The sequence below is a fragment of the Plecotus auritus genome (genome assembly GCF_963455305.1).
Source record: "Plecotus auritus genome assembly, chromosome: 4".
NCBI lineage: Eukaryota > Metazoa > Chordata > Mammalia > Chiroptera > Vespertilionidae > Plecotus > Plecotus auritus.
Genome location: NC_137775.1, coordinates 172,442,071 through 172,467,224, shown reverse-complemented (window position 1 = coordinate 172,467,224; position 25,154 = coordinate 172,442,071). Strand labels below are relative to the sequence as shown.

Sequence of the window (25,154 nt, the reverse complement as noted above, 5' to 3'; positions counted from 1 at the left end):
GTTTGATTCTAGGTCAGGGCACATGCCTGGGTTGCAGGCTTGATTCCCCAGTGTTGGGCGTGCAGGAAGCAGCCAATTAGTGATTCTCTGTCATCATTGATGTTTATCTCTCTCTCTCTCTCTCTCTTCTCTCCTCTCTGAAATCAATAAGAATATATATTTTTTTAAAAAAGAAAAAAATATTTTGGTACATTTTTTGGTTTTTTATACTGCAACTTATTGATGTATGTGAGTACTTGCTTTAGAACATCCACTCCCTTTAAAAACAGTAAATGGAAGAGTGTTTAAAATTTTGCAGTGCATTAGTAATTACACATCTCAAATAGATGAATGATGGACTGTGAATCACAAGGAAAAGCTATTGGGGGGGAAGGCAACAAGTTCATTTCTAGATGCCTCTTAGCTGTAAACCTCTAGCACTCTTCATTTGTCAATACTGAACTTTAATGAGTCCGGATAAGAAGCTAGTCAATGGATATCCATTTAGCCAGTGATAATCTGAACTCCAGCTGATTGTCCTAGCAGCTGTGTGACTTCATTACCATTAGAAAGGCATGCCGCCAAGCCAGCTGGTACCCAAACAGGCTACTCAATACACAGAGCATATCTGTTTGTTGGTTTACACATCAGAATTACACAAGGCTTCATGAAAAGTTTGGAGTATAAAATAGAATCTGCATAAAGATTTAATTCAAAGGGCTTGTCATCACTATGCCAACTACCGCTAGTTTGTTGTGTTTCTACTATGATATAGTATATTATGGTTGTTTTCGGTTCTCCCATAAATGCAGCCTACATACAAAATTTGCATTTAGATACCAAACATAACTGCACATCATAATTTCCCAGTTAAGAAAACATCTTTTTGGTTGTGTTTGTTTTAGTGCTTACAACAGTGCATTTTCATTTTTTTTAAGGCAGCTTTACTAGAAAACAGTTTCCAGAACTTAAGAGCTAGTTTACCTTCCATCTGTCCTCTCCTTTTATCCTCAGAGCCTGTGGAGGTCAGGCCTGTGTTGGCTCACCTCTGCACTTTTATAAAGGTTTCTAACTGGACTTGGCCCTCTAGTCTCTCACCACTTTGTATTACTAGTAGAAAATTGTCTTGAATCTCATCCTTGTTGCATAAAGTAATATTTTATAGTATAGTTTCTCGCCATCTGCACCAGAAGCAACCGGAATACAGATTTTTGCCCTATTCCAGACCCACTGAATAATTCTGCGTTAATCTTAATACTAACCCTTGAAAACCACTTTCAATATAACAAGAGCATTAGGCAGCTTTACCATGGAATTTTGGAGGCAAAATTGGTTGTAATCTAATTTTTTGCCTGGAGTGTATTCCCAATCTGATAAAATGATTAACACTTTTATTTACATGAAGATGAGTCAAGCCTGATGGTGTGGCTCAGTTGGTTGAGCATCGTCCCATGAACCAAGAGGTCATGACGGTTTGATTCCCAGTCAGGGCGCATACCTGGGTTGCAGGCTTGGTCCCCAGTAGGTGGTATGTAGGAGGAGGCTGATTGATGATTCTCTCTCATCAATATTTCTGTCTCTCTCTGAAATCTATAAAAACATATTTTTAAAAAGGATGAGTCAAATATAGTTTATGATATAAGTTTCAAATTGTGAAAATTCAGATTGTGTATGTCATCCATGCAGTGTTATAGGAGAGAGAAAGCAGTTAAAAACCACAATCTTGCCCTGACTGGTTTGGTTCAGTGGATAGAGTGTCGGCCTGTGGACTGAAGGGTCCTGGGTTCGATTCCAGTCAAGGGCATGTACCTTGGTTGCGGGCACATCCCCAGTAAGGGGTGTGCAGGAGGCAGCTGATCGATGTTTCTCTCTCATCGATGTTTCTAACTCTCTATCCCTCTCCCTTCCTCTCTGTAAAAAATCAATAAAATATATTAAAAACAACAACAACAAAAACAAAACAAACAAAAAAACACCACAATCTCCTTTTCAGGGCAGTGTAATAAATAAGGGTTGATCAGTTACTGGAGAAGATAGTCACACAAATATGGAGTGAATTTTGGGAAAGAATTTTAAGAAGTGTGTCTTACCAAACATGTCGCTTTATAAGAACAATTAATATTAGGTAGCCTCAACAATAGGTCTTATACAGATGTTGAAGTACATAAGTTTTGTTTTTTGAGAAATTGAGTAATAAAAAAGGTAGAGGTACAGGCACGCAGATGTTTCTAAAGCAAGGACTCACAACTACACACAGAGTGGGTAAAATTAGGTTTACAGTTGTGGGTACATGAAACAGTTTATTCTTGTATTATTATTTATTAAGTATTATATTATTTTCCATACAACAACTGTAAACCTCCCTTTGTCCCACCTTGTATGGTCACTTACATACATTAGGTCCTGGAGAGGCATAATCACAGGAGGGGGAAAAGACAGAAACATAATTACTGGAGTGAGAGTAAAAAGTCAAAGAAGGGCAGAGCGAGGCTTTTCAAATGTTTTTTATAAGTAAAACGATTCTTGAAGGGAAGATTGGAAAGAGTTCAAGCTGCGGATTGTACTCTTAGGTGAAGGAGAAAGGAACTCTGAGAGTCAGAATACTGTGTGAGGTTTTTCAAAGATGGTAGGAATTGTGCCGAGTTTCGAATGGTTAGTGCAAATGGCAAGAGGGATTTTGCCCTTGGGATTCACTGTGATGGGACATTTTAACTGGAACTATAAAACCCAGATAACCTAAATCTAATTTGTCAATTTAGTATCAGAATTTGTGATCCTTACAATTCTGTCAACTCTATTTCAGGCCCCATTTTTTATAAATTACATTTTAGTACCAGAAAAATAACTATTATCAAAAGTATTTGAGATTTAAAAATGAATATTGAAGTGAGAGTATAGGTGTGTTTGGCTTACTCACTAGTAAGAGTAATCTCTTAGCCCTGGCCAGATAGCTCAATTGGTTAGGGCACATACCAAATCAGCCAATGAATGCAGAAATAAGTGGAACAACAAATGAATGTTTCTTTTTCTCTCCCCTCCTCTCTCTCTAAAGTCAATCAATAAATATATATTGTTCACAAAAAAAAAGAGTTATCTATTGCTGTATAACAAAGTACTTCAAAATGTAATGACTTAAAACAACCGTTTTATTTTGCTCACGGTTTTGAAGGGCAGGAATTTGGAAAGTGATCAGTGGGTGATTTATCTCTGATTCAGTGACATTAGCTCTGGCAGCTGGGCCTAAAGGATCTAATTCCAAAATAGTTTCTTCACCCACATGTCTGGTACCTTAGTTCTGCTTGTCTTTTTTTTTTTTTTTTTCTCTCCAGGATGGGAAAGAAGCTCTCTCTATTCTCACAGCATGAAGGTCTCAAGTTAGTTGGGTTTCTTACATGGAGGCTGGGTCCCACCCCCCCAAAGCAAACATTTCAAATGCAAGCTTTCCAAGAGACCCAGGTGGAATTTTCCAGGCCTTGAATGTCATTTTCATTGCAGTCTTTTAGATTCAAGGAGATTGAAACATACTGTCTTCCCCTGGTGTATGAAATGCATAATCAGATAAGGATAGTGTTAATGACAGCCACTGTTGAGACAACCTACAACATCCAACCTCTTGCTCCTCTCCCAGATTTATGGCCATCCCATATGCAAAATATCTTCACAATCTCTCAAGAATCCCAACAGTCTTATCCCATTATGGCATCAGGTCAAATTCCAAAACCTTATTTCAGTCAGGTCCAGGTATACCTAGTAGATGAGGCTTGTAAGTGCACTTCCTCGGGTACAGCTCCTTGAGCATGATTCATCTTGAGATAGAGACCTGAAAAATAAAGAGACAACTCATCTACCTCCCATGAACCCACCAAACATAAAATGGCAAAGGATAACAGCAAGAGACACTCCCTTTCAAAAAGCTGAGAAATCCAAAATACATAGCGGTCAGTGCTTCATAGCAATTCTGAAATCCAGCAGAGCACATATTGCCAGTTTTTTGTCTAGGGGTACCTGGTTCCTCTATCTGGAGATGATTCTCTGAATTCTTAGTTCTGCTATCTGAGTCCCTATTTATTTTCCAGAAAAAAAAAAAAAGATAGTGCATATTTTCTGTTAAGCAGTTTTCTCAGCCTCCTACCTTCCCACAGTAGGCTGGGGCTTCAACAACATCTTTTCATTTTGAATTGTTTCTGTCCCTTTCAGCCCAACTAGAAGAGTTTCTTTAAAAACTGTGTGTGCTTGCTATGTGCCAAATTACAAGTCCACTTAATTGAACAAAAGCCAAACCTATATATCTCTTTGGATAGACTTTTCTCTAACTTGGGTTGCCTTAGAAGCTGATGTGGGAATGTCCTTAAGATCGTTAAATACTCTATTAACTGAAAGAGTCTATAAAACATATACTTAAGAGCCTTAGAAGTCCTATTAGGTGGGATGTTAAGTATTTTTGAGTTTTTAATAAAGAATCTTAGTTACAACCTCGTGGTCTTAAGCCATTGGTAGTGCCTGGATTTTATCTTCTCCCTGAAGTCAGTTCTTGAGAATTTTTTGATAGGATGGACTGAGGATGAGAAACAGTTTTATTTTCAAACACATCGAGTCCTGGCTCATTAATATTTTCTCTAAGTTTTGCTTGAAAACTTAAGTTCCTTCCTTATTTCTCTCTGTCTCTCATTTTTTTATGAGCAGCTAGAAGATATGAGTGGTACTTTTCAACATTTTGCCTAGGAATTTTTGAAAAATGTAGAATAGTATCATAAGTTCATTTGGTACCATTTATATCTTTCATGTAACAAGATGGAACAATGTAGTCCCCAAAACAACTCTTCCAGTCACCATGCTTACAATACCACCAGGTAGCTTAAGTTTAGGAGTAGTATATATCATTTACACTTTACTTTTATTATTGTTAATAATGATAGTGAAATTAAAAGGGTGGAAATGAGATTTTACAAAGTGTAAAATGCATTACAAATGTCATTAGAGTTACTACTTATACTTTTATTATTTCAATTTAGGAAGGTTTTGATATCAACAGGAAAGCAAGGAACTTTTAGTAATGTCCATTATTTTATCCCAAGTCCTGACTTCAGTACCAAACATATATTATGGATTTAATGATAAATTAATTAATAGAAAAAATGAGCACATTTTAAGTGCAGAGAAAGATCAAATAATTTCACTTGAAAGACTGGTCAATAAAAATACGAAAAATATTTGAACATTTATTTTTAATCCTCACCCGAGGATATTTTTTCAACTGATTTTTAGGGAGAATGGAAGAAAGAGGTAAAGACAGAGAGAAATATCAATGTAAGAGAAACACATCACTTGGTTGCTTCCTGCATGAACCCTGACCAGGGCCCCGGCCAGGGAGAAACCTGCAACCAAGGTACATGCCCTTGACCGGAATCGAACCCTGGATCCTTCAGTCCGCAGGCCAACACTCTGTCCACTGAGCCAAACTGGCTAGGGCTTTACGAACATTGTTATTTAAAAAATGAAGCTTAAAGTAAATTATAGTCTAGGTCAATAAAATTATGAAGAGCAAAGATGTTAGTTAAATTAAAAACAAGAATAAGGTTCACTGTTTGATTCCTAGAAATTTATATTGATTTACAGCAAATAAAAACTCAGGAATACTTAAGAATATTTTTATGGAGCACATACAATTGGGGAACAGACAGATGCATTAAATATTCAAAATCCACAACAAATTTATGAATAATACCTCCACAAGGGTGATCTGTTGAGTTATACTCTTGATTCAACTTTCTAACCTTTGAGGTTAACCTTGGGAGAAGAAATTGTCCTCTTCCCATTGTCACTGCCAGCAAGAAAATTCTTGGGTGAGCCATGGGTGTGACTGTTTTTAAGCTTTTTGTTTTCAGTATGTGGAAAAATATTTAATTATTCTATCCTACATCTTACTGCACTAGGCCAATTGCTGCCATTCACTTTCCAGAGGCATTTCTTTATTGCTTGGTATTAAAGTTATATTATGTGGTGTAAAGGGCATACATCAAGAATTAAGAGATACAGCTCTACCCCCACTCATTAACTCCTTACAAATCATTCCACATATGGTGTTTCTCTTATTTGCTTGCTTGTAAAAGGACTTTTCAAACAAGATGATCTATGAGAGTCTAAATCTATCATTTAATATTACGTTTGTCTATCCCTAATTCGGGATGCCTTCATTTCACTGTTGGTATTCAAAAAGATTTGAATCACAAGTTAGAAGAGTCACACCAAAATGGGTCCTTTGAAAGTGATATTGATAGTAAAAAAAAAAAATGATTTCTATATAGATTATGGTAGCTTCAAACCTTCTTTCAAATGTGAAAAACATACTGAAAAATGAAACCATATATATTTTTCAATGATATAAAAACTAATAAGTCTCTGCCTCAAACAACTTCTATAGGCCATTCCAGAATAAAGTAAGCTATAATTCTGCTTAAAAACCAGTAATAAAACAGGACATAAGTTTAAGCATAAATATATTGAGGCATTATTTGCTACATGTTACCTTTCAGAAATCTGTGTAAAAGCTTTTTATTTATGTATTAATATGTAAGCTCTTTTTACAATGAGGCCTATCTAAGAAATTCCATTTTCCTCCCTCTGTTCAAGAACTTGGGATGAGTACTCCAGTGTCAATCAGATCAAATTAAAACCTTTACCCCCATGTTTAAACACAATGTCTTTTCTTCCTCTTCTAGCTCCATTTCTAAGTGAGCCCTCCCTTTTCCTAGCAATTATTATTTATTATTTATTTCCCACATGGGAACAATTAGTAAATTTAAGGTAAGTAAACTAGCATATTACTGTATGAAGTAATTAGCAGTTCTGACGTTTTCATACTGTTTTAATGAATATTTTCTCATTTTACAGTCCGAATTAGTTGAGTCCTATTTGTACTTTCTGGCAAAAAGCTGACAAGTGCTTATGAATAAATTCTAGGTCTCACTGACAGAATAGTACACATTTTGAGCAAAAAGAGCAACAAAATTGGCGATTCCCTTAGAATACTTTCTGTAGACCTATATTTATATGATTTATCTTAAAATAAGAAGGATGCCTGCATTTTCATTTGGAAGACTGTTTGACTCCTGGTTGAACATTTAGACAAGTTATTTAAGTCTGAATCTCTAGGCTTGAATATCCTAAAAAAGTTCATTTTTTTAAAACTCCATGGCTTATTATTTATGCTGTTTCTTTTAAATTTGTATTGCTATGAGTTTATAATACTGTGTGTTAATTAAGTTGGTTATACTGTATCCTTAGGGGAGCAATTTTTGAAAACGGAGCATTTAAGTTTGTGCATATATTTTAATGAGATTTAAATTAAGCAAGGTAAGCATCTTTAACAAAAGTGATTAAGGAGAATATGTAAGGTGGTGAATTTGCTTCACTAAGGCAATGTTTATTTGCTTTAAAAGATATTTTTAACCAATTAAGGAAGAGGGGATATAAATTACATACCTTTTGAAATGGGACATAGTCCTAAACTGGATTTAAACCGTTCAGAGAGAATAAATCATGATCACTTCCTCATATATTTTAAAAGTAGAAGAATGTAATCCATGCAAGTGGGACATAAAAATCTAAATTAAGTAAATACATATTAAGTGTATGGTTTTATTAATAAATTTAAGTGCACAACAAAACTCTTATTGTGAGTTTTAGTATATTAGGATATCTGTTGTCCTTACTTAAGTGGCACCGGGTGATAGATGGCATTTCTTTCCGTGTTGGTGATATTGCATATATAAGATACCCAGCCACCTCTTGGAGCAGAGAGATGCAATTGAACTGGATTTGAATACAAGATGAAACCATACATTGGTTTTGCAGTATTGTACACCTCAGTTTGCTCAACTATATGTAGAGCAACATCCAGTCTTCAGTTACTGTAAGTTACTGTTCTTCCATGTGATCCAGCCAAGTTTCAATTCTTGCCTACTAGCACTGGGTCATTTGACCGGATGTGTATTGAGGACTATGACGCATTCATTACCTGCCCTATTTGAAGAACCCAGGAGCGTAGATTTGACCATGGAAGATATTCACTGTGCTCTGGAGAATGGAGTGCAGAATTCGGTGTCGTTTTCCCACAAGTATAATACAGTGTCAGTATGGAGGGCTTGTGTTGAAAACTAAACATGCTCACACTTCTTACCACTCTCCCACCTTATACATCTACACCTTGAAGTACCCTGACATGTTTTTTAAAGATACATTCCTATTAGGTATATTGATTTTTTTGATATCTTACCAAAAAATGGGACCGCATAATTAACAACATAATTTTAGTAGTAATTAAGTTACTATAATATCTGAAGGATAATCTCTTTTCTGTTTTCTGCAAAGATATTGCTTCTGCTGTTTTCAAGAACTTCAGAACATGGTTCCTAATTCTTTACCACTGATGCATCCCCAGTAAGCTTCAAAGAAAATAAGAGAGGGCAGAAGAGATTTATAAATATTACTAGAGGCCCAGTGCACAAAATTTGTGCACGGGTGGTGGGGGGAGGGTGTCCCTCAGCTCAGCCTGCATCCTCTCCAATCTGGGACCCCCTCAAGGAATAGCCCTCTCACAATCCAGGACTGCTGGCTCCCAACCGCTTGCCTGCCTGCCTGCCTGATTGCCCCTAACCGCTTCTGCCTACCAGCCTGATCACCCCCTAACCACTCCCCTGCCAGCCTGATCAATGCCTAACTGCTCCCCTGCTGGCCCAATTGCCCCTAACTGCCCTCCCCTGCTGGCCCAGTAACCCCAATTGCCCTCCCCTACAGGCCTGGTCCCCCCCAACTGCCCTCCCCTGCAGGCCTGGTTCCCCCCAGCTATCCTCCCCTGCAGGCCTGGTCACCCACAACTGCCCTCCCCTGCTGGCCATCTTGTGTCCACATGGGGGTGGCCATCTTTGACCACATGGGGGCAGCCATCTTGTGTGTTGGAGTGTCAGTCAATTTGCATATTACTCTTTAATTAGATAGGATGATTTTCCTAAGCACAGAACTAAGATTTAATTTTGTCAGCTTGGAACCCATCACAATGTTTGACACATAGTAGGTGCTCAATAAATATTTATTCAAGAAATGACTGAAGCCTAGTTGGCATGGTTCAGTGGTTAATGACGACCTGTGAACCAAGAGGTCAGGGCACATACTTGGATTGTGGACTAGATCTCCAGTGTAGGGCATACAGGAGGCCGCCGATCAATTATTCTTTCTCATCATTGATGTTTCTATCTATCTCTCCCTCTCCCTTTTTGAAATCAATAAACAATATTAAAAAAATGACTTCGAAAGCTAGTTTGAAAAAAATGGTCATTTTGAACAAAGCATTGTAATACATACTACTGCGCTATTCTTTTTTTTTTTTTTGATGCAAATTGCTCTGATCAGAGTAAAAGAATCTGAAAAGTTGCTATGTTTGCAAAGAAATAGCCACTTGTAATTAAGAAACCAATTCCCATTCATCTTACTGTCTTATCACTTTTTATATTTTTAATATGTCACTGAGGTTTATCTTCAAAACTCCAAGAGCAAATTGCTTTAGGCAGTGACTATAAGTTTGACCATATGGACATTATTCTGCAATCTACATTTGAAATTGAAAACCAAATCCCATGCTCATGTTTGATAAAACTTGGACTATTTATTTCTTAAAGGTTAGGGGGGAAATCCTGCCTCAATAAATTTTTAAAGTGCAAGTCAGGAGGTTAAATATTAATTTGAATGTCTACAATAATGGGGACCTCTGCTATTTAAGGAAGTCATTATTCCAATGTGTAGTCAACAAGCATATTGATTAGCATTAATTCACTACAAAAAGTCTCCAATCATTTTCAACATAAGTTTTTCCTCTTTAACAGTAGCCTGAAGCTTGCCTTTTTTCTCTTTTTGTCAACTTAGCAACAAATTTGAAATTAATCATTTGCTGATTGCAATGAATGGTCTGTCAATAATATGCAACTTACATTGCTAAAAGGGTTATACTGAGCTTTATTGTTTTCTTTTTGTCTCGGGAATGCTTTATTTCCTTGAGCAGATTTTGAATAGTTGTTTTAAGGTACTGTATGCCAGCTTTAAAGAGACACTACAGGCTGCTCCTAGGGTATTAATCAAGATATGCCCTAACTTTCTTTTGGCATTGTAATATTTGGACATCTGTTCTGACTCCTTATATGTGAAATAAAACTCATACCAGATAGTAGAATAAATGAAGGGTTTCATTATCTTAAATGTCATAACATTTGTTTGAATTATCATGTGTAGATTTTAAATGCTGAAATTGTCATCTTGGTTTTGTTTCATCTATTTTGCTGTCCTTTCAAACCACTTTAGCCTGAAAAAAAATTCTTTCTTTTCTATTGCATTAATAATTTAAAGGAAATAATTTACAATTTTATGCAATAACAGTGAAATTGTTGTGCATGAGCTATATAGTCTGGTAATTTCTAAAAGCATAAATATTTTACTGAGAGAAACATACCCTTTTAAAGCACAAAAGGTTTCTTATTATAATGGCAGTGTATTTAGTGACAAATGGTGCAGTTTTTAAAAGCCATTTGTTGACCATTATTATAGTTCTCTTTGTGTAAAGGTATTATAGATTCTTAGGTATTCGCTTATTAAATTCTTTTGCATTGTGTGTATCGGGAAGGATTTGTCTCTGATTATATGGTGTCACTAATTAGTGACAACTACTTTTAAAGACTCATGCATCAACCTGAGATATAAAAAAATATATATATTTGGTCTTTTCATTTAAATGACAAAAATAAATAATTTGATTGTGATAGAAATCAATAATACTTTCAAATCTGACTTAAAGGACCCCTTAATACCTTTGCCTCTCTCAAGAGCTCTTTTTTTTTTTTTTTTTAACCAGTAGGATAGCTTAGTCATGAAGCCATATCACCCACATCCACTAGGCTTGCAAACACTGGTAGCACTACATAGTGATTTAGTATCTGTATTTTCATTTCACATGAGAGCAAAAGAGTGGCATATAATTTGACATACATAAAATGATTTAACTAAACCATGGAAGCAAAGTAGTACTTTACAAATGTATAATTTTGAATATCATGAGCGCTTTCATCCTTTTATTCACTTTGCATATTTGATGTCAGACAGTCAGTGATGTTTTGCCTAGCAAAACATTTCAATCCAAGGTGGTACATAATATTTTGTTTGTGAGAATAATTTATGGTGCTTGCAATTCGTAAGGGAAAAACATTTTTAATAAATGTCACTTATTTGAAAAGAGATATGAACTAAAGTTTAGATTAAATTTATACTCTTGGATTTGCAAAAGTGAGTACTGTTTTAAAAATCTTTTTTGGGTAGTGGGCTCCTCAAAACAAACAAAAATATTTATTAAAAGTATTAAATATAGATAATCTCAAGCTGTTGATACAATGGAGTTAGACATCTAAAATTTGGTCATTTTAGCCTAGCCAGCATGGCTCAGTGGTTGAGCATTAACTTTTGAACCAGGAGGTCATGGTTCAATTCCCAGTCAGGGCATAAGTCTGGGTTGTGGCCATGCAGGAGGCAGCTGATCAATGATTCTCTATCATCATTCATGTTTCTATCTCTCTCTCCTTCTCCCTTTCTCTCTGAAATCAATAAAAAAATATTTTTAAAAAAATAAATAAAATTTGGTCATTTTATAAAACTCTAAATAAGTGAAAATATTACATCTTTATATATAAAAGCCTAATATGCTAAGTGTCTGATCTGTCCACCAATGGTCAACTGCTTGACCAATTGCTATGATGTGCACTGACCACCAGGGGGCAGACACTCTGATTGGTAGGTTAGCTTGCTGCTGTGGTCTGGCTCATTAGGACTGGGTGAGACGGGTTGGACACACCCTGGAGCTCTCCTGTGGTCTTTCCCCGGCTGGCTGGCCCCCATTGGCCCCAATCGGGAATGGGCGAGACAGCCCCAATTGGCACCGATCGCTGGCCAGGCCAAGGGACCCCACCCATGCATTAATTCGTGCACCGGGCCTCTAGTTAATATATAAAATGGTAAATGAGCTAAAACTCTAAATTAATGTAATAGAAAAATATACTTTTTAAAGGAAAACTTCCATAAGACAACACACTTTAGTTATACAGCTGCTCTAAGCAAAGGGACTTTATAATTTTACTTGAAGAACATTTTCCTACATTTTAAATCTTCACAGCCCTTAAAATCTTGAAACCAATCTGTTGGTGCCAAAATAATATAGAATTTTTGAGCAGCTATGTACCGATATTAGGTCTTACATTGGATTTGGCATTTGATTAAGATCACAGTTCTCTTTAATTGCTCTGATGTGTACATAGCCATGACATGTATTTATGTGATGATTATTTTTTCTCTTAGAGTGAATAGTAATAATTTTATATGGGAGAATTTTTTTTTATGGTAAGTACTAAATCCTAGAAGACATTATACTATTCATACCCTTGGATTAACAAGAGTTACTGTCTCTTCTTTTAAGGCTTCAAATAGCAATGGGAACATGAAACTCCATTTTTGATCCATAATTTTTTAAATAAACATAATTGAAAATTTATATTTTCCTAATCATAGAACCATTTTGCTAAAAACATTTATATAAAACTATTTTATCAGAAATAGCAACACAGGCAAATATGTCTCTATAAGAGTGTGCATTGATTAACATTCAAAATAGATGTATTGACAATGGTTAAGTCTACTAGTATATAACATTGAATAGTTTTACCTTTTGCAGAATTTGTCTGTGGTTATTATTCATTGCAACATACAAACAGTATAATTAAAATATTTTTATTATTTCAACTCTTCAAGTTTAGCTCTTTTATTTCAAGGTATCATAAATATGTAATATTATTATGATTTTCCTTACTATTGAATGTGAAATATCAAAATGCCTTAAATTACTTGACATGTTACTTTTTTAGGTGACACATATCTTAATTGTACAGGTTCAATGATGACACAAGCTATTCAAAACAGTTTTATGTTTTTGAAATTACTTTATAATGGCTAGGGGCCTGGTGCACGAAATTCATGCTCTGGGGGGGGGGGGGGCGCGGTTCCCGCAGCCCCGCCTGCCCCCTTTCACAGACTGGGAGCTCTCAGGGGATGTCCATGGGGAGTGGGCCTAAGCCGCAGTCTGGCCTCCCTCTGTGGGAGGCGACCAGGCTGATCAGGGGAAGGCGCCAGCCCCATCACCCCATTGCTGCAGCCACTGCCAGCCACCGCAGCCACCAAGGTGTTTTCATCAACACAAACTCCAGTCCCTTTACCATGAAAATATGACAACTTTCTTTAGGCATTTTCAAGATGTGTCTTTCATAAGATATGACATTTCTTTCTTTTTTTTTTTTTTTTATCCTCACCTGAGGATATGTTCCCATTGATTTTTAGAGAGTGTGGAAGAGAGAGGGAGAGACAGAGAAAAACATTAATGTGAGAGGAACACTTTGATTGGTTGGCTCCTGCTTGAGCCCTGACCTGGGCCCCGGCCAGGGAGGAGCCTGTAACCTAGGTACATGCCCTTGGTAAGAATCGAACACAGACCCTGCGGTCGGCAGGCCGAGGCTCTATCCACTAAACCAAACCGGTGAGGGCAGGGTATGACATTTCTTAGCCCTCCAGCAGCAGACCTTCATTTTTTCCTCCAGGAGTGTGGTGGGAAAACCCTAGATCACCTTCTTGGATTCTTGTAACCCCAGTTACCAAGAACACTGCAAGTGGCGGCGTACAGGAGCTTAGCCAATGAGCGGTTAGAAAAAGTGTTTACACTCGAACTGGTTTGGCTCAGTGGATAGAGCGTCGGCCTGTAGATTGGAGGGTCCCAGGTTTGATTCCTGTTAAGGGCATGTACCTTGGTTGGGGGCACATCCCCAGTGTGGAATGTGCAGGAGTCAGCTGATCGATGTTTCTCTCTCATTGATGTTTCCCTCTCATTGATGTTTCCAACTGTCTATCCCTCTCCCCTCTTCTCTGTAAAAAAATCAATAAAATATATTTTTTTTAAAAAGAAAAGAAAAGGTGTTTCCTCTGCAGCTCATGCGCAGAGGACCCCCTGCATTGTGTCCACTGGTATAGGGGCTTGTCCCCGCCACCTGGGGGGGCACGCCCCTGAGGCCAGCAGCCAACCCCATGTGTGGGCGCCAGGCTGGGGGGCGTGCAACCCCGGGCTGCATGGCAGCTGCCACCTCCAGGGGAACACCCCCCAGGCTGGCAACCCTTGTGTGGGCACCAGGCTGGGGGGCATGGACCCAGACCGCCACTTGGTGCCGGCGCACACACAAGCGGCCACAGGGCGGGAACATCCACTTGGCACCTGTGCTGTAGGCCCGGAGTGGCCGGGGGCATTCTGGGTCCCTGGCTGCTCAGGGACTATGTGCAGACCTACAGGCTAGGAGCGGCCTGGGTCCTGAGGATGTTCCCTGGAACCAGGCCCCTCAGTGCCTGTGTATGCAAATTAACCCACCATCTTTGGTTAATTTGCATACTCACTCCTGATTGGCTGGTGAGCGTAGCAGAGGTCAATTTACATGTTTCTCTTTTATTATATAGGATAGGAGATTAAAATATTTGTTAATTAGAAACAGATGAATTGTGGGAGTAGAAATATATCAAGTAGATCTAAATATTTGCAAATATCTGAATAGAGTCCTATAGATAAATAGGTTTTGAATGGTAAGTGGTCAGAGATGGAAGGGCTTAATAGCTAAGCTCAAATTTGGAACTTGGATGGCACCAGTAATTATTGCATTTAAATGAGTAATGGTACTTAGGATGGATTATATTATTGTGTTCTATTATTATAAGGAAAACCCATTTGGTGCACCCCTGTAGTAGTTTAGGTGAGATGTGATCAATTCTGGACTAAGGCAAGGACAATAGAAATGGAAACAAGTAGATTGACAGGACTGGTTATTGACTATACGTAGGTAAAAAGGGAAAAATAAGAAATAACCTGAATTCTGAACCCGAGGAGCTAGGAGTTGGATGATGGCATCACTGATGCAAAAAACAGTTTTGAGAAGAGGATCCACTTTGGGGGAAAAGATGATGTTGAATTTGAATTTTCATCATATCGCGTTCATGGCAATATAAAACTTGGGTTTGGAAGCATCAAACTGAATATGAAGAGAGCAGTCAAGGCTGCAGATATTGAATTAGATTTTGTCAGAATAGTTGAAAACTTTAAAAGAGAATGTAACCAGCCCTGGCCTATGTGGCTCAGTTGGTTGAGCATCATCCTGTGCACCTAAGGGTCAAAGGATCCATTCCTGATCATGGCACATGCCAAGGTTTTGGGCTGGATCCCCAGCTGGGAATATGTGGGAGGCGGCTGGTTTCACTACCATCTGTCTCTCTCTTTTCTATCTCCCTCTTCCTCTCTCAAATCATTTTTCTTTTAAAGGGAGAGTGTAAGCAAAGATAGGGCAAATTTAAGACTGAGTTTGGAGAAAATGGTGGGCAGTGCTGAATGTTCCAGGGATGAAGAGAACAGTCCTGTGAAAAGCTTTGGTGTTTAGTGATTTGGTGTCATTTTCTCATGCTGTAAAAATTTTTTATATATTTTTTAAAATATGTTTTTACTGACTTTTTTAGAGAGAGAGGAAGGGAGAGATAGATAGAAACATCCATGAGAGAGAAGTGTCAACATCTATTGGCTGCCTCCTACATGTACCCTCCTGGGGATTGAGCCTGTAACCCAGGCATGTGCCCTGGCTAGGAATCGAACCAGTGACCTCTTGGTTCCTACATCGATGTTCAACTACTTGAGCCACACCAGCTGGGTTTATGCTGTGTAATTTTTAATAACTTTGATCTCTCATCAAAACGTTCAATGAAATAGGCCCCAATATCACTCAACAAAGGTCTTTAAAGAAATATATGGCATCTTTTTAAATACTTATTTTAAAAAATTGCTAGAAAGATAAGGAAAATCCAGGGATAAAACCAACAATTGTATCAAATTTTCATGAATAAAATTACTGAAGAAAAACTAGAAAGTGTTTGTTTTTTTTTAAACTTATATGCAACTTGCTAGTGAAGACTATTTTTCACTGTTATGTTTAAAAGATAATACATGTATGTATTTTAAAAATCCCATAACTTATAAAATCAGAAATCTGACACTTATAATAAATTTCCAGAGACAAGTTTTACATTAGCGTATCCAAATATAATGAAAAGGAAATAATCATCACTGATATTGAATGTCCTCTATATTGCAGGTATTACTTTGACTTATTTGTGAAACTATTTACTTACTTATTTCTTACCATAACCTCAGGCAGGGGAAATAGTTTTCGTAGGATCCTACTGCTAGCCAGTGACAGAGAAAGGATTCTAATAAGGACTATTTTATTCCATATTGCTAGTTTCTTTGATATTTTTCCCTATGAAAAATTAACTGGTTGTTTATTTCATCTATATCAAGTAAAATAAAAACTAACATTGGAAGTACCAAAATGAAAATTACTCATCATACATAAAAATTATATAAATGTGTTCATATATTTAATTTAAAATTTGTGTCTAAATATTGATCATTGTTGGCTATTTTGAAAGGGAAGATAAGTTCTGGAAAGAAATTACTTTGTTCATATTATAGCAACATATCATATAAGTTTTTATTTGAGATTCTAATGTTCTTCTTAATATTTTCTGGTTAACACAGTGTCCCCTAATATTCTCTTTAACCATCCATCTATTCCACTATTGGCTTACTTATTTGAAAGTTATTGACACATAACATTACATAATTATAATCATATAAGTTCATGGATTCCATAAATAATTTTAAGCAGGTTTTTAGCCATTCAGCCTTTCAAAGACATAGGCAATAACTGTAGTCAATTGACATATTTTACCAAATTATTTGAGAGCAGCTATTATTCTTTGTGTATGTGTGTTTCTACTTTTTAAAAAATATATTTTTCATTGATTTCAGAGAGGAAGGGAGAGGAAGAGGGAGAGAGAGCTAGAAATGCCAATGATGAGAACAAATCATTGATCGTCTGCTTCCTGCAAGCCCCACACAGGAGATCGAGCCCACAACCTCAGCATGTGCCGTGATCTCCTAGTTCATAGGTCCACGCTCAACCATTGAGCCATGCCAATCAGGCTGTGTATACTTTTCATAAGTAATCTTTGAGTCAAAGTCAAGGCTCCATAGGAAATGTTAAAGGACTAAAACTCAGCTTCTCATTATAGAGACTGTATTTATGTGCTATTTTTTAAAAAAATCTGAATGTGGGTAACAGTTGTGTCCATTTACTCTTTGTGTGCACTTTTTAAAACTAGATTTTAAATTTCAACAAGTTAGGCAAAAAGCTTCACTGTGACCAAAGAAAACTTTGTCATCTCTGTTGAGCTTCCTATTCATTTTTCTATCGCAGCAAGAGGCACAATATCAATCCACTTACCCAAACCAACACACCAGCAAGTCATTCCTGTTCCATTCCTTTCCTCTTAGCACTCAATCAGTGCCCAATCAATCATTAAGACCAGTGTTTATCTGTTAACTCCTTCATGAATAACTACCTTCTTCTCCATAAATACATACTACTACTGGTCTAATTCAGCATTTCCTCAATATTGAGCCCACCAAATAAATCATCTATACTAGTGGTCAGCAAACTGCGGCTCACGAGCCACATGCAGCTCGTGAGCTGCGGTTTGCTGCTCTGTTGACTAATGAGTTTGCTGACCACTAATCTATACAGTATCCAAGTGACTGCTCCAAAATGCAAATATGATGCCCTATTTAAACCATTTCCTTGATTTCTTATTTTTAGAATCTAGTATCATCTCCCTAACATGATTACTGGCCTTTTCTTTCCATTGTGTAGAGTTAGAAAAAAAAAGTGTATGAGAGCATAATTTCAAGGAAGACCGTTACTGAAGAGACAGGTAGAAGAGGAGTAGCTGGCCAAGTAAAGTGAGATAGACTGAACTGGAAAATAGGAGACAAACAAGGAATTGTTCTGATTCAAGTCAAGGTGAGAGAACATTGGGAAAGAGAGAGGAAGGAGAAAAGGAATGAAGGAAAGAAGGAAGAAAGGAAAAGAAATTGGGTGAAAATTGCCAAGAAGTCAAGGATATAATCCTACCTAATAAAAGAGTAATATCCAAATTGACCATCACTCCACCCCCATGTGGTCAGAGATGGCTGCCCCCATGTGGACACAAGATGGCTGCCACAAGATGGCCTGCAGGGGAGGGCAGTTGTGGGTGTTCAGGCCAGCAGGGGAGGGCAGTTAGGGGTGACTGTGCCAGCAGGGGAAGGCAGTTAGGGGTGACTGGGCCAGCAGAGGAGGGTAGTTGGGGAGACCAGGCCTGCAAGGGAGGGCAGTTGGGGGGGACCAGGCCTGCAGGGGAGAGCAGTTAGGGGTGACCAGGCTGGCAGGGGAGGGCAGTTAGGGGTGACCGGGCCAGCTGGGGAGGGCCATTGGGAGAGACCAGGCCTGCAGGGGAGGGCAGCTGGGGGGAACCAGGCCTGCAGGGAGGGCAGTTGGGGGGGACTAGGCCTGCAGGGGAGGGCAGTTGGGGGGACCAGGCCTGCAGGGGAGGGCAGTTGGGAGAAACCAGGCTTGGAAGGGAGGGAAGTTTGGGGGGACCAGGCCTGCAGGGAAGGGCAGTTGGGGGTGACCAGGTCAGCAGGGGAGGACAGTTAGGGGTAACCAGGCTGGCAGGGGAGGGCAGTTAGGGGCAAACAGGCTGGCAGGGGAGGGCAGTTAGGCGTCAATCAGGCTGGCAGGGGAGTGGTTAGTGGGTGATCAGGCTGGCAGGCAGAAACGGTTAGGGGCAGGCAGGCCGGCAGGCAGGTGAGTGGTTGCGAGCCAGCAGGCCTGGATTGTGAGAGGGATGTCTGACTGCCCATTTAGGCCCACTGAGATTGGGCCTAAACGGGCAGTCGGACATCCCTCAAGGGGTCCCAGATTGGAGAGAGTGCAGGCTAGGCTGAGGGACACACACCACCCTCCATGCATGAATTTCGTGCACTGGGCCTCTAGTTTGATGAGTTACACTACACACTGCACTGGGATAGTAGTGGAGGCAAAGTTAGAAATCATAGTCAATAATTTTAAGTAGCGAAGTAGAAAGGCCTACTGCAGTGTGTTAGGAAGAAAAAGGAAGGGAAATTAGACATTCTAGTCAGAATCTTGAAGAAGTCTGGGTGAAAGTTAGAAAGTGCCAGAATTTGCAGGCACAGCAGGTTAAGGGATTTTTGTTTACATTATTAATACCTAAGCAATTTCAATGTTAAGGAAAAAGAGCCCATAGAGAGGGAGAGGGTTAAGTACAGAAAAAGAAGGATATAAATTCTTGATGAATTGTGGTTCCTAAGAGATTAGATCCTAAGGACAGGTCCAGGGAATTGTTTTAGGATGGAGGAAGGACTTCTATTATAACAGAAGAGATGGTATGTTTGGAAACAGTAACATGTTTGTTTGATGACGGCAGGATGTTAGAAAGTTCCTTTGGTTAGTTTCGTGCGTGCCTGTGTGTGTGTGTGTGTGTGTGTGTGTGTGTGTGTGTCTGCCTGTCTTGCATATGAGGCCACCTACATATGTGTGAAAAGAGTGAGAATATCTAATATGCCCCATGATTGGCCAACTAAAATAGAGGGCTTGAGTCCACTAGAGATTAATAAATGAAAATTACTGTCTTAATTTATGTACAGGCAGAAAACCTAAATAGATCACAGAAAATACTATTGCATATGTCGTTTACTTTCCCTCTTTGATAAAAGACATAAGTAATTATACTATAATAAACTATTATCTCTACATCTATGTCACCTCTGAACCAGTAGCAAACTATTTTAATTATTCTAGTTTTATAACACATTTTCATATCTTGTTGAGCTGGAGACACCTTCCTTAATTATTTTACTCTTTTTAAAGATTTTTATGGTTATTTAGAAATTTAAATTTTTTATGTTTTTATCTTGGTTTGTTTTCAATGTAATTTTTTATTCAAGTTGCTTTAAGTACCTGGCCAAATCTTTTGGTATTTGGATTAGATATGACTTGATACATAAATTTTGAAAGTATTGGAATATTTTTAATAGCATGTCCTATCTTTTAAAAAGATGTATTTCCCTACTTAATTATGTTTTCTCATATGCTTCTTAGTAGGATCTAAAGTTTCCATCACATTAGGAACACTATTCATTTTGGCATACAGGATAATCTCCAAATATCTTCACAATAATACTACAAAGTAGTACCAGTATAACCTTGTAAAGATAACAAAGCTGTGACTCATAATTTGCTCAAAGTCACTAGTCTTGGAAGTGAACTCTGAATTCATGGTTTGTTCACTTCAGGGTATATAAGAGATGCTAATTTAATTTGTTTCCTAAAAATTGCAGTACATAGAGACAGAATGAGCAAAATTTATATAAAAGAAAGCAACAACACTATTTTAGCTTTTTCTTATTCTCTTTTTAGAGAATCCAAAATATGGCTGCTGGATTAGTTTATAGCATTTGGCAGTTCTCTTTCAAGCCTCCTGGGATTATGCCAAAGGGACAGGCCCCCATGAGAATTTGGTCTGAATTCTTATCCAAATGAACACCTGCTGTCATTGTTCATTATCAATTCTGGAGTCAGCAATGCCAGCTCTCTTTTTGTGGTGGAACTCATTCAATACAAGGAAAAAGCATGCCAGTGTTCCTCAGTAGTCTTTCATTTTCCCTCTATTTACTGCATGATCCATTGCCTAAGTATGTTGGAGGTAGAGCTAACATTAAGTTTATCTTGGCTATTTAATAGTCTGTTTTTAGGAGTTTGCTCAGTTATAGTCCAGTCTACTTAAATGGTCTTCTTTTGATACTCTTCCCCCCCGCCCTCCATCCCTGTTTATCTTCCTTTGAAAAGGAAGAGATTTGTTATTGCAAATATATATGCTTATAAAGCAAATTATGCTATACAATCTATTTTTAAAAGTCTGAGTTCATTCTCTAAATTTGTAGAAACAAATAATTCAAACAGAAGTAAATTCAATGATAGTCTCCCTATAGATAACCAATATTGATCATTCATTCTTGGTACTTGATTCATATTCCTTTGCTTTTGTTTTATTGTTCTTCTGGGTGTATCCTTTTAATTATGAGGTATTCTAAATTGATTTTTGGAGCAGATTAGTGTTAAAGTCAAAATAAATGATTTAAAAAAATAATTAATGATAATGCTGCATAATATATCATAAATAGCCAAGCCAAGATTTTTTCTATAATTTCATACTATTGGACCAATGAAAGTGGACTATCTTGATATTCCTGCTTCATAGCAAACCAGGAAGTTGACCATGTATACATAACCAAGTTATATCTTAGAATGTCAAAAAATAGAGGGTTATTTTGGTAACTTTTATTTGTACTCATCCATACCTTTGTATTCTTTTCACTTGTGGATTAATCCAATTACTCAACAACTTTTAGAGGCTAAAGTGTACATAACACATTACATTTCTGTCGAGCTCTGTCTTGTAGGGAAAAGCAGTGCTCTGCCATCTGCAGTGGGCATTGGTCCCTCTCTTGCTGTGCCTCATGCTTTGTTATGCATGAATAAGCACATTAGCCTTTTCATTTCATTCATTAGACTTTTAGTCCTTGATTAGTGTTTTCAAAATTCTCTCAAATACATAACTTCTTTATTTCCTTTGTGTTTGGTTTTTCTTTTTTATCTCCACTGTGAAACAGAATTAACAGTTAGTCACAACAATAGCCCCGTTTCTATTGAGATGACTGGTAAATATATTAGTTTCTCATTGAAGTGATTAATCATGTGTAGCTGAAGAATGGGAAAATATCTCCTTTGAAATAAGAGGGACTACTGTTAAAAGTCAGCAAGAATGGTTTGTACTTGAAAAGCTTGAATCACAGTAATCCACCAATCTTCCACACTCAGCACAATAGAAACTCTTGATTTTAAAAAATTAAAAAAAAATAAAGGAACTCTGAATGGATTTCCTAAAAGGAAGAAACATCTACTTATTAGAATTCAGAATTCATGAATTTGTGGTCTTAGAGCCTAGTTACACTTGTCACCAATTCTCCAAAAAGAAATTTTTTTATTTGTTGTTTTTGTTTGTTTTTTGTTTTTTTTGAGCAAGGTAAGATATGTCAGAAAGTTGCTTGTGGAACAACTAATAATGACACATCCAAAACACTCTTAGCACACTTTGAATTCATGTAATATATTTACCTTGACTAGATAGGCATCCTCATACTATCTCTTTACCATAATTACTTTCAAACGACTAAGAGCTTTTCTACCTCATCATTTCTCCACTTAGGCCATCCTTCCGGCTCTGGAATAACAATATTTTCAACAAATTTTTAACATTTATGTTCATATGCTCTATCTTAAACATACTTTGAGCATGAGGCCAAAGCCAGTTATTAAAGGGGATATATAAATGAAATAGAAACCAATTCCTAGAAGTAAATATGACAAGTGACCAATGGTAAAATGGTGACATAAATCAGTCTTGCACGGAAATGTGAATTACATATTTTTGCCTAATTTCACAACATCTTCTTGGCAATGATATTGTTAAGAAGCAGTAATTAACTCATGCCCTAGTCAGATTGGCTCAATGGATAGAGCATTGGCCCACAGACTGAAGAGTCCTAGGTTCGATTCCAGTCAAGGGCCGGGTGCACGCGGGAGGCAACCAAACCATGTGTCTCTGTCACATTGATGTTTCTCTCTCTGTGTCTCTCCCTCTCCCCTCCACTCTCCCTAAAAATCAATGGAAAAAATCCTCTGGTGAGAATTAACAAACAAACAAATTCAAAACAAAATATTATTCATTAACTTTTTTATCTTTATTTCCATAAGACAATAGGATCCTAAAATGTCCTGCTTTTCTTTTCTGTTTCTCTCCTCAGGATGCCTCCATTGCACACAGATTCCACATCATGAGAGAAAAACACCCAGAGAAATTCAACAGTAGGTAAGATACAAATGATAAAATTATAGTTATGGTTGCTGTTAATAAGTTATGTCTGCCGAAACCGGTTTGGCTCAGTGGATAGAGCGTCGGCCTGCGGACTCAAGGATCCCGGGTTCGATTCCGGTCAAGGGCATGTACCTTGGTTGCGGGCACATCCCCAGTGGGAGGTGTGCAGGAGGCAGCTGATCGATGTTTCTCTCTCATCGATGTTTCTAGCTCTCTATCCCTCTCCCTTCCTCTCTGTAAAATATCAATAAAATATATTTAAAAAAAATAAATAAATAAAAATAAAATAAATTATGTCTTAAAATGGTTTACCATATGCTATAAAATATTTCACATATAATAACTGTATAAGGCTTGGTGTGTAAGCATAAAGACAAATGTGTAAATGAATTCAAACTTTCCCCTTAGGTTTTAATGTGGTTATAATGGAAAATGCAACGTGTTCATCTATAGTCCATTGTCACATGAAAAGAAAGATTTTGAGTATAAGGTGAAAATAATATTTTATTAAGATATACTGAAGTCTTTACATCGTAACTAGGAAGATTTGATCCTCCCAAATCCCAAAGGAAAAACATGGGCTTCTAATTTGATAATGCTGAGTAACTGTATATTATATAAATATCATGGTGGGACTCTAATCTTTATGTGTCCAATATTGGCCTCAACTAAGTAGAAAGTGAACCAGAGATATATCAATGCTAATGAAGTACTTTATTCCTTTTTAAATCTTTATTGTTGAAATTATGTCCCCTATTTTCCCCCATTGACCCTTTCTAGTCCACACCCCCCTGCAATCCCAGGCCTTTAAAAACTTTTCCGTCAAGAAAAGCTTTGATGACCAAAATTAGTCTTGCCACTATATAACATCTGACATTTTCCTCTCCAAAATGTAGACATTGACACTTTTTCTGATATTCATGGACATAGGGAAAGCTTTGGCTTTGCACCCTCCCATTTCTAGAAGGAAATATGGCTCTCTCTACTTTCCTGGAAAAATGGGACAGAGGAAGTGAATTATCTTTTGCTTCAGTTATACCCATTCCTACTGTTCATTTAATGAAGTTACAAATTCATAATTAGAACCACATATATTAATGTTCAGAGCCAAGGACTCTATGGTCTCTGTATTTGGTTTGGTTGATACTGTGTCATGAATTTTAGAGACTACTTATTAGACAACTGCCTCTGAAAATCCTTCTATTTATTTTAATAATGTCACCAGTATATTGTCATAATTTTCTTACATCTAGGTTCATAAAAATATTGTTAAAATGTCAAAATTAGTTTAGATTTTTTTAATCTCTAGACTTTAGTATATTACTGTATATGAAAACCATCATAGTAATTAGTTTCATGTTTAGTGAGATCCTTTCTGATTTTTTATTAAATTTATCTATTTAAATGTTTTAGCAAAACATATAGAAACTTATGTCTGCCCTGGCTGCAGGGGCTCAGTTGGTTAGAACATTGTGCTGTATACCAAAATTTGCGGGTACTATTCATGGTCAGGGCACATGCCTAGGTTTTGGCTTCCATTCATGATTAGGGTGTGTGGGGAAGGCAACCAATCAATGTTTCACTCTCACATCAATATTCTCTCTCTCTCTCTCTCTCTCTCTCTCTCTCTCTCTCTCTCTCTCATCAATAAAAGCATGTCCTCAGGTGAGGATTTTTTTTTAAAAGCAACAACTTATTTCTAATAGCTATTTTATGTTTTGCCTTGAGTTCTTTCTTACACTACAAATCATAAATCACGGAGTTATGGTTTGCTTTTTCTCTCCTAGCTCAGATAGCTATAAGTTTTGTTTCTAAGAAAATGTAAAAAGTACAAATGTATGCATTTTTACATAATGTCTTTAGAAGGATTAACAGAAAATGTTTAAAGTAGTTGGGTGGAGATTGAGATTTTATTCTATGTTTTTGTGTACTGTTTAAATTTGTGCCATGCATATTATAAATTTAAGTAGAAAGTAATCTAATTACACATTTACACCTATTAGATTCATTTCTAGAACATTTTTATCTTATAAGATTTAATTTTATTTCATAAAATAGATGAAAATATAGTAGATTTTAGCATTTAGTAATAAATCTTGAATATCCTCAAAATGAACATATTTATTAATGTACATAAAACCATATGATCAAATCGACTTGCCTATGCTTATCCAGTGTCA

General features: G+C 37.2%; 1 protein-coding gene across 4 annotated transcripts in view; it reads left to right on the top strand.

The window, feature by feature from the left end:
- The window catches only part of DGKB (diacylglycerol kinase beta), a 554,780-nt gene that overhangs the window by 289,997 nt on the left and 239,629 nt on the right, over positions 1–25,154 (top strand). For all 4 annotated transcript variants that reach the window (XM_080663708.1, XM_080663707.1, XM_080663710.1 and 1 more), the window contains one exon: positions 22,904–22,968. In XM_080663708.1, the coding sequence (XP_080519834.1) occupies positions 22,904–22,968 (65 nt within the window). The remainder of the gene's footprint in view (positions 1–22,903; positions 22,969–25,154) is intronic.